Source organism: Botryllus schlosseri, chromosome 13, assembly GCF_051294905.1.
Source record: "Botryllus schlosseri isolate E-star chromosome 13, Bs_hap1, whole genome shotgun sequence".
In the NCBI taxonomy this organism is placed as follows: domain Eukaryota; kingdom Metazoa; phylum Chordata; class Ascidiacea; order Stolidobranchia; family Styelidae; genus Botryllus; species Botryllus schlosseri.
The window spans coordinates 2,280,696-2,297,584 of NC_137248.1; the positions used below are offsets into that span (position 1 = coordinate 2,280,696).

The window sequence follows — 16,889 nt, forward strand, 5'->3', positions numbered from 1 at the left end:
TTAATAGGGCGATTTTTTTACCTAAAAAAGGGAAATTTTGACATGAAAAATTTTGACAATTTTCAGCCTTAAAACACTTAATTTTGACCTCGTGTATGTAGATTAGGTGTTTCCCCACATAATCTTAGAATTGTACAACTTATCTTCATATCTGGTTGGAACTGACTGTCCTTAAGAAGTAGTTTGGCCTGAAAAAATCTATTTGACTTGAAAACAGACAGATTTTTACATGAAAAAACTTTATTTTAACGAAATCTGGACCTATGAAGAAATACAGTAGTTTTAACATAACATAACATAACATAACATGGTTGGGTTATATTTTTATCTGAACAAGTCACACACAATGTACAATGCGATAAGATACAATGCGATTTCATGAACAGATAGGAGGATGTAGAACGACACGCATCAGTAGCGATCCTTTACTCTAACATCCACCTCGGCCTAGAGTGCCCGATGTTACAGTTCTTTTTCGATGTTGATCTCTTTGAAGCCGCGGCCCTTTCTACTAGTTCTTTTCCATTCATTGTGAGTGCTTTCTTTCCTCGGGTCTTTTTCTGCGGTATTGGGAAAGAGGAAGTGATTGGAGTTAGTCTTTTGTATGGAGTTGGATGGAGTTGGTCTTGGAGTATCTTTGTGTGGAGTTGTTACTGTGTTAAGTCTTGGATTGGATTGGAAGTATTGATGTGTTTATTGTGTCTGCCTTCGTTGAATATCCGTCGAATCTGCAATGTGTCTCTGGATCCAGTCGAACCTGAAGTAACTATAGCCGCATTCAGTTAGATAGCGAGGACTACGACCGAACGGCTATCGCGCATTATGGGAGAAATAATTGAAACTTGTTGTTGTTGTTTTTGTAGTACAAGGGTGGCCAACCTTTTTGCCAATCACGGGCGAATTTCGACTACTTGTGTAGTCTATACGGCCGCTTTCCAGTCCAGGGCCTAGTCGTAATGAACTAGATGGACGCCAAATATCCATATTTGAGTGTATGTCCATTTCTGGTGAACTCCGTACTAATCTATTTATTCATAGGCTCGCTATACTCACCAAAATTGCGAGTGATTACTGGTCATGTCATGGGACTGCTGATTGTCGCACCAAGCGCGGAAAATTTTTCTGATTTAATAATGAATTTCGTCATCAATTTAAGTAGTTTTACATATTACTATCTAACATTTATCCTTTCTCAGACCATGTTTATGATCAGATTCACCGGTAGAGTTGTGAGGGGCATTGGTTCTCAACCGGGGATCCGCGAAGCATTTTCAGGGAAACCTCTAAATTTGAAAAATGAATAATAACCTAATTTGTATTTTTTTCAATTAGCGAAAGCATGAGACAGTTTCGCTTCATAATTGCTAAAACCTCAGGACTCACTTCATTAGAATAGTTGTCAAATATACAATATCCTTCTGTGAAACCTCATTTGAAATGAAAAATTGCCAATGGCCTACAGAAATTCCTGGTGTTTTTCTAATCCCTCCCAATGAGGGGATTAAAACACGTCACGAAATCCATTTTCTCTTGTGATTACATAATCACTATTCCAGAATAACTTCAAGATGAGATGCTAGATGTAAATGACTAGGCTGGACGTTATATAAGTTCATTAAATATTCTGTTTTTCAATTTTGGTGTCATATATGTTGCGATCATACCCAAATGTGTCGCCGGAAGCGTAACGCGTTAATATTACATTCGCCAGCACCTATTTTTGTGGAAGTATTTTCGGCACTCGTTCAAATGAAATAGAAGGCGGGTATTTTCAAGACAATAAATACAGATGCAAAATTCGCTTCGAAATAATAGAACCCAATTTCTATATATAATATGATTATTTTCGCGAAAATTCATTTTGTGGCTGTTCTCACAAGCCTATACGTATACAGTTGATATTTGTGTAAGATAGATGACGGTTGCACGATAATTGGGCTAATTTTGGACAGATACTTGAGGGGGTTCGCGGAGGTCCGTGAAGGTCCAAAAGGGGTCCGCAAAGACAAAAAGGCTGAGAGCCACTGATGTAGGGGGGTTTTTTCGAAAATTTTGGGCAAGTTATATATGATGATGCATCTTCGGGTTGGCCAATTGATATTAGTCACTTTGTTGCATGCTGTTATTTCTTGACCTCCCATAAGGATTGTCAGTATAGTGAGGAGTACACGATTCCGAGTTGTTATTTCAATATGGGGAGTATTATTGTACTCTGCTGTTCCAATCTGTAATGTGGGGCTCTAATTGCATGGGGCACTACTATATTACAATCGAGAAAGGAAGTCACATTGAATCGCGCGCAGCGCGAAGACAATTTCAAGATTAATTAAACTCTCTCATGAAATCGGGAGTCAATTTGTAAATTCAAATTGCATGTCGACGGCCGCCAACACATACTGATTGTATTACGTGTTCACGGCCGCACAAATTCCCTTCTACGGCCGCAGGTTGCCCACCCCTGTTGTAGTACATCAACGAAAGCTACTTTCCTACATTCTCGAGTAGAAAGTGTCTGTCCTTACTCAGTTCAACAGCAGAAGTTGTTGACTGACAAAATTGAAGTTGTGCGTACACTGCTGGTGACGCAGCGTGTTGTTTCATTCTGACAATGTTGTCAGAATCACAATTTTTTTATCGTGCTCTTCTTGATATAAGAACCAATGCCCACGCAGTCTTGCTTCAGTTAGGACATTTCGGTACGTTCAACATAACACCATGTCAACCTATTTGTCTCATTTGGCTGTTTATGATTCACAATGAGCCGTAGAATGTCGAATGATAAGTTCACCGACAGTGCAAATATTTACGATACAAACGAAATGTAGGTGGCAAAAAAAATTTGACTTTGTATACCATCGATTACATTCATGAATTAATCACCCCATGTCTGGTTGAGAATAATCACTGCTGTATTTGCAGAAACTTGGATATTAAATTGGATATTGAAGAAACGCTACATAAATCAAGTTCACTTCGTATCTAATCAGAGTTGATTGTCATAAGCGTGAGAATGGCAAATGTATGTACTGTACAGCAAGTTTGACCCGTTTCGCACTGTACTGTTCTACTGTAGCATTTTCCGAAAATCCAGAACTGATTAGAGTTGAAATTGGAGCATAGAAAATTAGATTACCTGCATTTGATTCTAGTTATTAATAGACAACTGGAATTATGTAGTTTTCCACGTCTGCACTTTGCAAAACATCGCATCGTGTCAATTACATTCATTGTAGTACTGGAATCGACAGAGGTCGCTGGCCAAAAGGAATGGAGCTTTTTCAGCGACATGAAGCACGCCCGCAGTCTACCCTCAGTGGCGGCAGCCTGCGGGAAAATGTACGCGCTTGGCGGATTTCGAAAATGGAATATGGAGCGTCTGGTTCAATTCACAGTTCCGTATCCATAGAGGAACTAGGGCTGCAGCCATCAATGGCTTTTTGTACGTAATGACGGGTGTGTGTATAATGTACATTGTACAACTATGGATCTTCAACGTAGCGAGCGAGAGGCTCAGGCAAAGCGAGGCAGAACCGATCATAGGAACTAATTACTACATTGTAGCAGTCGACGGACTTCTCTACGCGATGAGCTCTACCTTAAAAACGACCAGCATTGTATTATGATTTCGCGTTACAGCCCTAAAGCTGATGCCTGGTCTGTGTGGTCGGAAAATGTAACTTCAAAGCGGCCTTCTGCCTCGAGTCTCGCTCCGATGGACCGCGTGTCGAAGCAGGTGTGCATGGAGAAGCAATCTTTACTTGTCTCTTTGACGTAACGCAGTAGTAATACACTGTCATTTGTAGGCTTGATACAAAGCAGGAAAGTTGCATTATTATTATTAATATTAAAATTGATATTGCGAAAGTGTGTGTTAACTAAGGCTGAGCGAATTCGAGTACCTTTGTGATTCGATTCTGAATAGAGAATTTGGCGTAGAGCAAGGGGTGTCAAAAACATACCGCCCGCGTGTCACATCCGGCAGATGTCTGTACACCAGGCTTAGCCCGTTTCGCACTATACAGTTCTCCTGAGTATTTTCAGGAGAACCAGAAGTTGGATTCGCTCTCATTAGACAACTCGAATTATCTAATCGCTCAATTCTGAGTATAGAAGCTGCTGCTATGTGTTCACGTGAACGCCAGTGAGAATTGTTCCAAGCAAAACGAGAATGGATGCTCGCACGCGCCAGCGATACACGTATGATATTTGTTAAATCACTTGTTATCACAAGCATAATCGTCCTGTTTTCCGTAAAGATACAAAACTTTATGTACTTTAATCCAGACACTAGATCTGTTTATTACCAATTTCGTCATTTCAAAACAACACAAGATTGCGATACAATGAAAAGATAGGAAGGTCTCGAAACGACTTGGTCTAGTCCAGTGGTTCTCAACCGGGGGTCCGCGGACCCCTAGGGGATCGCGAAACCTCTAAATTTGCAAAATAATATATTTTGTATTTTTTTTAATTAGGGAAATCACGGGCAGTTTCGCTTCATAACTGCTAAAACCTCGGGACTCACATCAACAGCACGGCGGTCTGAGCTGAAACATCGCACTATGCAAACTCATTTTTATTGCCAAATTCCCAATAGCGTACTGATTAGGGCTGGGCAAAATCGAGTACATAAGTAATTCGATTCTGACTCACGTATTTTGCTTCGAGTCGAGTATTCGAGTATACCTCATTATCACGTCACAACAGAATGTACTGTCAAAGTTCAAATATGTACATTGTACATTTTATGTCACCACATAGAATATAATGCCTTTTTTCCGCCGCCGCCGCCTTGCTATAAGTCGGCAGTTACGGATAGAAATGAAGAATATCGGTCTGGTGTAAATTACAGTAGTCGACAAACACCACGAATACCACAAAACAAAAATATAAACTGACCTTGCCGGGTCAGCTTTACCAGGTCATACTCCTGTGACAGGGCCCAGAAGACACGCATTTCGGGGAAGGTCATCGTCCATGACCAGGATAATATCATTGATTTTAGGTATCATTTTCCATCAACCTATTTGAGCCGTTTTTAGAGCCTTTACAAAGGGTTCAAGATCACAAGGAACAGCAAATACTGTTGTGATTGGACGGTTGTTCACAATTTACTCACACTCACTCATCGGGCTTGCTTACTAGGCAAGTCATCTGAGAACACTCGACTATTGCAAATTGCCCGTAAAGTCATTGCTTCTAGGCCTTACAGCTCAACTGGAGATGATCCCCAAGTGGCTCAAAGTCTAAAGGAGTTTGCAGCGTTCCTTCGGCCATGGCTTATTTTCGAGTTTGAAATGTTATGTGACCCACCTCGTAGAAAATAAGCTCTGCTCAAAACAGAGCAGTCCATCCCCAAACAATTCCTAGCGTGATTTCGGTGAATGGGATATGGGGGGAAATGGAGAAAGGGGTTTTCTTATTGAATCTGTGCATTACAGACGTTGCTAACCCGGGACATTCAATTCATTGATACAAACAATTCTTGCGACTCCTACATTTGTGAACAATGTACAATAACATGTACTTATACAGTGATTTCGAATTAATGATTTCAAGACTAGAAATTTTTAAATCGACTCGACATATTAATGCACTACGCTAAATTTGCGATCCGTGGCGGTGGTGACGTGTATTTTCACCGGCAGTCCATAATTGATGAAATATTGCTATTTTATGTTACTATAATATGACCACAGTGCCGTATACCTATACATCAAACACACTTTAGTCTGAATTTACTGGATACCCTATTGAACGGCACATGACATATGACGCTGTCGGAATACTTGATTACTGCAGCTGTAACTCTAGCTATTCTATAATCGAAATTGTTTTATAGTTGCTGTTAGTCGCGAGTTGTCATCATAAGTGTAGCCAGTGGGAAAAAACGCCAGAGTCAACTGTTGTTAACCGATTTGTAAACGTTACTTTGAAGTTGACGTGAACGTTTTTAGATAAGTTACATCTGACCGTATCTCAGGGGTAGGCTCCGATAATTGGAGGCATACAAAGTGAGGTAGTGGTCTCAATCGTGTTAGCAAGCTAGGCCTACTCGACGAGCCTCTAGTCTAGATTGATGCAGCCAAAATATAACGTACTATCATTTAAACTAGGCGACGCCCATACGTACATTTTGTAGGACAGCAATTCTGGTTGGACAAACTGCTGCAGTTGTCAGATACAACTTACCGAAATAAATATAATTATCTTCCGTGGCAAAATGCCTGGATTCAATCACGTATGGCCTACCCATTCAGTGGTGTCTCCTAGCACTTCGTGCAACAATGGAACAACTCTAATTGATTCCCCGCCGAAGCAATTATTATATCACGCGTTGTAATGTGAGGTCTCGCTCATCCTGAGCTCCGTGGTTTAGTTGAGTTTAACGCGCCTACCGCCGTACAAGTGGACAGGTTACCGCGAAGTTAGCGCTCTGTATATTTCAGTAGATCGTCGACTTGCATTAAAGTCACGGTTACTGTTAGTAAGCTCCCGTCTTATTCGCGCTCAACGGGGATCAGGGATCGTTGCGTAGGGATATCGTATTGGGCAAGTGTCCTCTGACAAGACATTGAGGGCGGAGATAATAAAGTTAGCTGATCCGGAAGAATGCTAATCATGTGATTAAAAACTGCTAATCTGGGCGCATTTTAGGTGGAGATAACGAAGTTAATAGCTGATCAGAAAGAATGCTAATCGTGTGATTAAATACTGCTAATCGCGACTCATAATGCTGGAAGAGGTTACGCGCGATTCTTAGTGGAGATGTACCGAGTTTTAAATCAAGTGGCGTTATCTGTTGCATCATAATGCGAAAACGCGTTATAGGCGGTCAGTTGTCAATTTGTTGAATGAAACAGCAGCCTGCTGATAACGATACTTCCACCGCAATAGCTAGAATTATCGTCGCCAAATGAAAGTCGTGTCAAATTCGTACGGTACAGCTAAGCAACGTATTATAGAATATTGTTATCGCTCTACAGTGACGGGTGCATAATTTGATGATTGCTTAGTGAAACCATTACCAAGGAGGCAGTCGGCATGGTCATTATCGGAAATATTGGTGCGTAATAGGAATGGTACGCAGTGTAAACAGATTCTATAGATAACTATAGTTTGTTCCGGTTTGTTAACTCCTGAGATTATCACTAACTTTAGGCGCTGCGATCAAACGGATTCCTTAATCCTGGGTTGATAAATCCTGACGAACGCGATAATCGACGTTATTGCTAATCCTGATCTGAGTTTTATTACGTAGGTTATCTATAGCTAGACACAGCGGGCAGAAGGGTCGTCGAGGACGTTCACGTTCATACATTTAGGCGGTCCGTTTTATAAATGCTGGAACCGTCGTCGCATGCGATGCGTGGTTTCATTAGTGTGGATCATTACTAGGGCTGGGCAAAATCGAGTACCTGAGTGATTCGATTCTGAATCACGTAATATGCTTCGAGTCGAGTCGAGTAATCGAGTATCACTCATTATGACGTCATAACAGAATGTAATACGCCAAAGTTCAAATATGTACCGTTTATGCCACCACAACGAATATAATGCCTGTTATCCTTCTCGTAAATGATACTTTGGTATTTTTCTACCATACCGATTTCATTCCACTCGGTGACAATGTTGTGGGATAATCATGAGTTCGAAAATGTGCTACGTCCAGTAACCTGACGTCCAGTAAACAGATTCTATAGATAACTATAGTTTGTTCCGGTTTGTTAACTCCTGAGATTATCACTAACTTTAAGCGCTGCGATCAAACGGATTCCTTAATCCTGGGTTGATAAATCCTGACGAACGCGATAATCGACGTTATTGCTAATCCTGATCTGAGTTTTATTAGGTAGGTTATCTATAGCTAGACACAGCGGGCAGAAGGGTCGTCGAGGACGTTCACGTTCATACATTTAGGCGGTCCGTTTTATAAATGCCGGAACCGTCGTCGCATGCGATGCGTGGTTCCATTAGTGTGGATCATTACTTAACTGCGCATTTTCATGCTTAAAATAACTTCATACTGCCAATAGCATATCCGCAGTTCTAGCATGTCTGCGGGAGGTGTCGAAGTCAACTTGGATCGTACCTTTGTTTTTTTCTGAAATGCTTTCTTATCAAGCCTATATACATTGTAGCATACGATGATTGGCCGAGTCAATACAGTTAGAAACCGCTAAAGTAGTTGCTCTAACGAGGATATAAGTTGAAATATTTCCATGCTCCCTTCGTCTTAGTCGGAATGCGGGGTCGGCCCCATGTATGCTTCATGAGGAGTACTAAATGTTTAATTTAAATGTGGAATTTGGTTCATTATTATTAAATAGCAATTCGAGTTGTAACTTGCATACAACCGGGTCTACGATATTGTGGGCCCTGGTACAACGGTTTAGCATTGGCGTTTTCGCCTCTGTAAAGAACTGCCTCTTGGTCTGTTTTCCCAGAAAACTTTGATTTGAGTGTGCATTTTTTGACTTTTATGAATTTGATGTCAATGTCACCAACTTGTTTCCAGGGGTGATTAGAACGCAATCGCGACACTGCCGTGAGATGGTTCTAATAACGTGGCCTAGAAACGTATTTGACATTTTGTGCATTGAGGAATTATTTACATTGAAAGTATTCCTTAATGAAGTCTAAACTTCTGTTTGAAACATGCTGGATAATATAAGCATTTATTTCATTTATTCGGATGTTTGGCAGCCCTGCTGTGCAACATTGTCACTTCAAAGCATTGCATACTAAACCCAACCGATTTCTTTCAAGATTTAGTATTTTTGATGAACGATCAGGAGAATCTTATTGGCATGCACGCTTGCACGAATCACCAATGCGATATTTGTGGAAAAGATTTCTCTCGAAAGGTTTACCTCAAGAGGCATTTGGATACGCATTTGGGCCACGAGCGTCATGAGTGCGACATTTGTGGGAAAGAATACTTGCACAAAATATCCCTCAAACGTCATATGAATGTGCATATGGGCCTCCAGAACGAATGCGATATTTGCGGGAAGAATTTCACTGACAAGAGGCTCCTCGCAGGCCATAGGCATATCCATACTCACCCGAACCAGTTTGCATGCAAAATTTGTGGGAAAAAATTCACTGGCAAGAGCAATCTTAAACGCCATCTGGATATCCATACTTTTCCGAACCAGTTTGCATGCGAAATTTGTGGGAAAAAATTCACTGGCAAGAGTAATCTTAAACGCCATCTGGATATCCATACTTATCCGAACCAGTTTGCATGCAGAATTTGTGGGAAAGAATTCACTCGCAAGGGCTTCCTTAACACACACATGAAAATTCATCTCGGCATCAAGAATATTCAATGTCATATCTGTGGAAAAGAGCTGACTCACCAGTACAATCTCAAGACTCATTTGAAAATGCATTTCGGCATCAAGGATTATCAATGCGATATTTGTGGAAAAGAATTCACTCTTAAGGGTAACCTAAATCGTCATATAAAAAATCATATTGGCATCAAGGATATTCAATGTGAAGTTTGTGGGAAAGAGGTCACTCGCCAGGTCGAGCTCGAGACTCATTTGAAAATGCATTTCGGCATCAAGGATAATCAATGTGATATTTGTGGAAAAGAATTCACTTACAAGGGTGACCTAACTTGTCATATAAAAAGGCATTTCGGTATCAAGGATAATCAATGTGATATTTGTGGAAAAGAATTCACTTGCAAGGGTGACCTATCTTCTCATATAAAAATGCATTTCGGTTTCAAGGATAATCTATGTGATATCTGTGGGAAAAAGTTCGCTCGCAAGTCTGACCATAAGCGCCACATCCATACCCATTAAGGTCTAAAATATGTTGAGTGTGATATATGACAGAAGGCATTTCGTCAAATAAATTACCTAAACAATCACGACGTCATTTCCTGTTCGAAAGTACTCCCTCGAACGTCACGTGGACATTGCCTGTCAAAAAAATTAGAATTACGGTTCCGCAGACTAACGCGAAGGCTGAAACTGATACTCATATTCGTGTGGAGCACTGTTCATTCAAATTTGTGTTTAAAGACTATTCGTACAGTTAATGTCTAGTTTCTGTGCAAGAGATCTCGCCGAACTTCGATTATCGTATGGATGGCCACACGATGTGCAGTAGATTTCAATGAGATTGGGATGTCAATATTCATTTCTTGTATTTAACATCTGATTCGCAATGTACTGTATATTACCTAGACCCAAATTTTTGTCTTCGTACTGTCGGGCGTGATACTATATAACCTGGAAAATAACGAGATTCATTCAGCAATGTATCGGTCACCATATCGAGCCGGTTTAGCGCGATGATTAGTTATCTATTTCAACGTAAAGTCATCCTTGTGAACACATGTACTATAGCTATTGTATGGGCGACAAATCAGACAGTATCATCTTTCTTCCCAGTTTCGTTTGTGTGAGTAAGGCGCCAATGAACGATGATAATGTACATATGGTCTACTTCGTCGTCCATACCTTTACCTCCACTGATTTTCCACCTTTCAAACGAGATGTAAGCTGTTCAGTGTTCAGAACTTCATACCAACAGGCGTCTGATTCGGGTTAGGTTAATCACTAGTGTTGTAAACTGGGGTGTTACGCTGGAAACAGCGGTGGCTATGAGGTCAAGGTGACACACCTTCGACTAATTTGGCTTGATAGAACGTAGATCTATACTATACCTTTACAATATGATGTACATATTTCTAACATCGTCAAAATCAGTATGTTGTATTTCATGCCAACGTAGGAATACAATAAATCAAGGTAGCGTTCGAACTCGTGTACTGAACAGAAGGAGGGCAGTCAGGGACAGATTTATTCAGTGTTGAGTGCCGACAAAATTATTTGCCTTTAGTCAGTAAAAACCAACCTTATTTGTAAATCCGCATTAGTTCGTATAGCTCATTGTTCCCGACAAAGACATCGCGAGGATATACCATCGTCGCAACGTTAAACGCACCTTAATGCCGTAGAAAAGCAGTACCGTAATTGCAGAAGCTTCGTAAAATCAGTGTTCGACATTTCAACCCGACTCATTTTTGTTCGAAATATAGGATTGTTGAATTCGATCTTTAAGCACACGTAGTGAATGATCATGATGATTATAATAACAACAACAAGGTGAGTCCGTTGAGCCAGAAACAAAGCAATTCGATTGCCGACTCGTCGATAAATTCTGTGTCGTTGTAGGCTTGAGCAGGGACCAAAAAATAATGATTCAAATTGATTTGGATTTCATATGAAGCTTCTCTCACCCACGAATGCACGAGTACTACAGTGATCACTGATCAGCAGGCCTGTTTATTTTTGGATATTTGATTTTATTTTTGGAGATTCTCCAAAAATAAGATTTGAAAACATCCAAAAATAAGCTTTTTTTGGATGATGTTTTTTCAAGTTTTTTAGTGAAATGCGCGAGTCAGAGCAGTGTAAATACTGTTGAAACAACCAGGAAACTCACAAACACACACAAAAACAGCATGTGTGTCCGGAAGAGTTCTCCGAAACGCTGAAAGTACTTCCACTCACTGGAAGGATCAGAGGCGACACGACTAGGGTTAAAGAGGCGGCAGGGTATGAAATCTTGCGAGTGTGGTGCGGGCGGGACCTTGTAACGCAGGCCGAATATCGCCACCTGTACAACAACAACTTCGTCCACACGATGATGGGCCTGAATGGCTACCTCCAACGGCAACAGGACTTGATCCAGGAAAAGAAAAGTATGTGCCCCAAGTTTGTAGACACATGTTGGTTGTCAATTAAGAAGATTACCACTTGATTGACTATAGACAGTTAGACACCGTACCAAACTCCTCGGGGTTATAAACGATAAAAGTCCGGCCTGTGCACGTCCGCTGCAGTAGCGGATCCTACTAATCGTCCTCGAGCGCATGGCCACAGAGGTGAGCACCACCGTCACAAAGATTCAGGGACTTGGCCATCTGATCGTGGAGCATCATGATGAGCTCCATCGCCTGGTCGAACGCCTTCGAGCTCGGTGCCCAGCTGAGGACTGGGACAATGACATCCGCGGCAAGGAAGGTCCTCTGGTCAGAGGGTGCTGGGCTATCAAGTTCACTGAGTCACGCAATTTCGTGGAGGATCAGAGTGTGCACTGTGCAGTCCTCGACCTTATCGAGAATATCGGCGAAAAAGAGAAGCAGTCCACGTTCAAGGCAGCCAGGAGCCTTATAGCAGGGCTCATCGACGGCATAGAGAAAATTGAAGTTGCCGACAATGAAAGGGCTGATTTCTCGAAAATCAATTGTGAGAAAGGTCTCTTCCTGGCGTCACCCACTGATATTTATTTGGAATGCATTCTCCAGGCCAAAGACTTTGTGACGAAAGTATTAAAAAGTTAGATCAAGATCACTGATGATGTCGATGTGTTGAAGAATATGAATACATGATAATAACATATATTCGTTGAAGTTTTTTATGTAGTATTAGGGCTAAAAACACCTTCATTTCTTATTTTTGGAGATTCTCCAAAAATAAAATTTGAAAACATCCAAAACTAAGCTATTTTTGTTATTTTTGGAGAAATCCAAAAATAAACAGGCCTGCTGATCAGTCACATTTCGATAAATCATGAGACTCACCGCGACATTTCGATTTCTTGCAGTCTTCGCGGAATACAATTCCAGGACTCGTGCTCCCTTTTACAAAAAATGTTGAGCATAGAATTCCAACAAAATCATAGGTGCAGTGCTTATTCTTGAATATTGAACGCATGAGTACCAAATTTATTCATGCACGAGATATAATTGGATCTGTTGGCTGCAGACTACACTTGGTGGGCATACCCTACTCACTCTGTGTCTGTGATGGACGCGTAGGAGTAGGGTGTAAAGCCTGCATGTACCTTGCAGGCACACGCCATCTGCTTCAAAAACTGATGACTAGGGCAAGTTTTTGTTGCACTTGTCGCGAGAAAGTTGCATTTATAATTCTTGTTTAATTATTAGGGTATGAGATACTCGAAAGGTTCCGTTGTATAACCTAACTCCTGCAGAGCTGTCAAATTTGTTCGCACGGTTTGGCGAAACCGCCAAAAATTACATTTTTTACCGGCACATAGCGAGAAAATTACGCAATGCGGTAATAATTCTCCCCAAAAAGCCAACCAGCATAGCTACAACACCCTCCTTCTAAAACAAGTCAAATACCTCACCCCAAATCCCGTAGGTCTACAAACTTGACCCACGGCGTTGCAGAGAAACTTACACTTTGCGACTTTACCAAAATCTATAGCCTGAATAAGGTGTGCTAGCGAAAATATAATTTTCGGCGGTCCCGCCTTGGCGTTCGTAAAATGGGAAACTACCTCAAATTTAAACGACAGCATCAATAAAGCGATCTATTTACATATTGTTCGAACACACCCGTTCTTGGCGGCAGGGCATGGTATGGTATGGAAGTATGGTATGGTATGGATCGATATTTTGGTATGGAATATGGAACAATGCAAGTATGGTATGGAATGGAAGATTTTAATCTATGGTATGGAACGACATTTCCATACTTCCATACTTTGGTGTTTTATACATTTTATCGTGATCTGTGCAAGCTTCATGAAGCGTACGTTGTTCGTTGTTCACGTAATACGATCGATTTTGTTATGTGTGAACGTGAACTATTGAACGCTGTGTAGGAACAAATACACGCTTGTGCAACAGTTTTAGGAGCACTTGGAATGACATGATTTTGTGATGTAATAATGACAACAGTAATGTTGATTCTAATGAGACTAGACACGACGTCTCCGAGCATAGTCTATCTATAGATAACGAACCTACCTTGTTATCTATAGTCTATCATGTGACGCAATAATTGGTAATGTAGGCTACTCCAACTACCTCATTCCTTGAGTGACGACAGCTTACAAGCAATCATGATGCAACGAACTAAATGCCAGTGTTGGGATGACTCGAGTCAGACTCGAGTCAACTTTTTCGCATGACTTGACTTGACTCGAGTCACTTTGCAAAAATGACTTGACTTGACTTGACTCGGCGCTTCAAAAATGTGGATTGACTCGTGACTCGGAGCAAAATTTACGAGTCAATTTCAAGTCATCAAGTAAACGGTGTCGACTAAATCAATGTATACTGTGCAATGTGTGCATGTTCATTTTATTCACGATACGCCATTGTAACTTGTGAGAGCAACCAGTCATTCACTGATTGTACGTTTCGCTGATCCTGCATTGTTACATCACACATACACTGACCGCATACGAAATGATCACAGCTTGCCTTGTCGTTATAGCAAATTAATTTAATAGCAACGTATCGCTGTTTATTGGACGGCTCTGTCCTTACATTGAACGGCGCTCACCTTTACCAACCATCTTGTATGATTAAATCTAACAAATGTATTTTATGTATTTATGTCATCAACGATGTGTATAGATGGCTGATGTATTGTACGATATCAATTTCTTTCATCTTCTCGAGGCCTCGTATTCGATCCTCTATTTTTGCTGATAATAACAGAATGTATAGCATGTCGCTCAGAGTTGTCAAACTCAACTGACGTCGCGGGTCGAATTCAAATATACAGATCACTCGCGGGCCGCACCAGTCAGATGATTCCTAAATATTACTAACCCTAAACTCAGTATATGCACTTTTTCGCATTCTCGGAACGGGTGTCAATGTCAGCGATTTTCTCCTGACGATAACTACAATCACAACTCCGCTGTCGGGTTGTTATAATGTGGCCTATGAACATATTCGAAATTTGCTCTCTTGAAGGAATATTTATTAGTGGTATTTGTTACTGCAAATTCGAGAAATGTGTTGGATAAAATCACACAATTTTCACCATATACTCAGAATTTCTTCGCGGGCCCAATGAAATCATTTGGCGGGTCGTACGTTTGACACCCCTGATGTATAGCTATACAGTTACTCACGTATTTTATTAGCAGTTCCACGTGTGCGTGAGCGATACAACGCATTTTTGCATGTATATTTAACTTTATATTCGTTATTGGATTCAAGATAAATGACCAATTGATCTCTTTAACATAGCCAGTAAAATATAATGAATTTGAATGATCACTCATAATCCGAAAATTCAATTTGACTCGAATTTTGACTTGACTCGTGTCTTAACTTGACTTGACTTGACTTGACTCGAGTCACCTCCAAAAAACGAGTGACTTGACTTGACTCGAGTCACCTTTGAAAATCGATTGACTTGACTTGACTCGAGTCAAAATGTGCAATGACTCGAGATGACTCGTGACTCGAAGGTAGTGACTTGATCCCAACACTGCTAAATGCTCAATGTGATTGATAATTAGGCCTACATTTCTTCCGAAACATTGTCCGCACATCTATACTATTTACATACCGAGATATCTTATTGGTCATATTTCAAACGATCTCGCATTAGGATTATAGATCAGGGAGTGGGGTAGATGTAAGTTTGGAATTCTCGCCACGCTAACCCCAACCAAATACTGTACTAACAATCACGCAGATCGCCTGCAGCTGGGATATTTTATGGGTGGGCCTATACTATAAATTATTTTGCGAGTATTTAGCCTACTTCAAACTTGCATGTGCTCATGCCAATGTACCGGAAATGAGATGATATCCTTATGGAACAGGGACTGGCAACTTCTCCAGTCGGCGGACCGGAAATAGGAGAATTAGGTAGTTGGCCGGAATACTGAATGGATAAATTATTTGCCCATGTATACAAGGAATAAATCGTATTTAATGAATGTATTTTATCGACAGCAATGTCACTTCAAAGCCATTTCTCGCCGATAATGACTATACATTATACAAGGTTGATTTGAGAATAGCATTGTCATACAGGCACCGCCGTGTCTGCTTCTTTCTGATCAAATAACTCACGGTGCAATCCTTAATTAAGATTTCAAAGCGTCTGATAAGCCCGGTACCCAAAATTTACCAAAAATCAATTCATTGGGGTTCAGCACATCGCAAATGCCGATAATGCAAGTCTTCTCGCTTCGACGAACTGTCGTTACCGGGTCAGCTTTACCAGGACATACTCCTGTCACACGGCCCAGGAGCCACGCATTTCGATGAAGGTTATCGTCCATGATTAGGATGATATCCTTGATTTCAGGTAACATTTTCCATCAACCTATTCGAGCCGTTTTTGGAGCCTTGACAAAGGGTTCAAGATCACAAGGAACATAGATACTGTTGTGATTGGACGTTTGTCCACCACCAACTCCCACTCACTTGTCATGGCTGCTAGGCAATCATCTGAGAACGCTGGACCATTGCAAATTCCCCGTAAAGTCGCTGTTTGTGAGCCTTACAACTCAACTAGAGATGCTCCTCTCGCGGCTTGATAGTCACTTGCTCATGCTCAGTTGATTTGCTGCTCGTAATATGAGTTGATCAGATATAGTTAGGCTTGATTTAGGAAAAAGTTGATCAAAGAACATTATTTGTACTGTGTTGCGTTCTATAAATCTATACCACCATTCGTGAGATTGCATTCCATTGATTTATATATAAATTGAAAGTCTGAAGGAGAAGTTTGCAGCGCTTCTTCGGTCGTTGCCTATTTTAGGGTTTGAAATGTTCTGTGGCCCACCTCGTAGAGACTATAAGCTCTGCTGAAAACAGGGCAGGGCAGTCGATCCCCAAACAATTTCTGGCGTGATTTCAGCGAATGGGATATGTGGAGAAGTGGAGAAAGGAGTTTTATTATGCAATATGCGCATTGGTCAATGCGCAATTGCGCAGCGCATATGTCTTGTACCTAGAGATAGAGACGTTGCTAACCCGGTACATTCAATTTACTGATATAAACAATTCATGCGACTCTTACATATGTGTAGTACAGTGATTTCGAATTAATGATTTCAAGGCTGGGAAT

The 16,889-nt window shown here is 40.9% G+C and overlaps 1 protein-coding gene across 1 annotated transcript; it reads left to right on the top strand.

Moving 5' to 3' along the window:
* Nucleotides 1-8,295: 8,295 nt before the first annotated feature.
* Nucleotides 8,296-10,783, top strand: LOC145453337 (uncharacterized). The gene has a single exon (XM_080331308.1). The coding sequence runs from the start codon at nt 8,784-8,786 to the stop codon at nt 9,819-9,821; it is 1,038 nt and encodes a 345-aa protein (XP_080187434.1). The 5' UTR covers nt 8,296-8,783; the 3' UTR covers nt 9,822-10,783.
* The last annotated feature ends 6,106 nt before the right edge of the window (nt 10,784-16,889 follow it).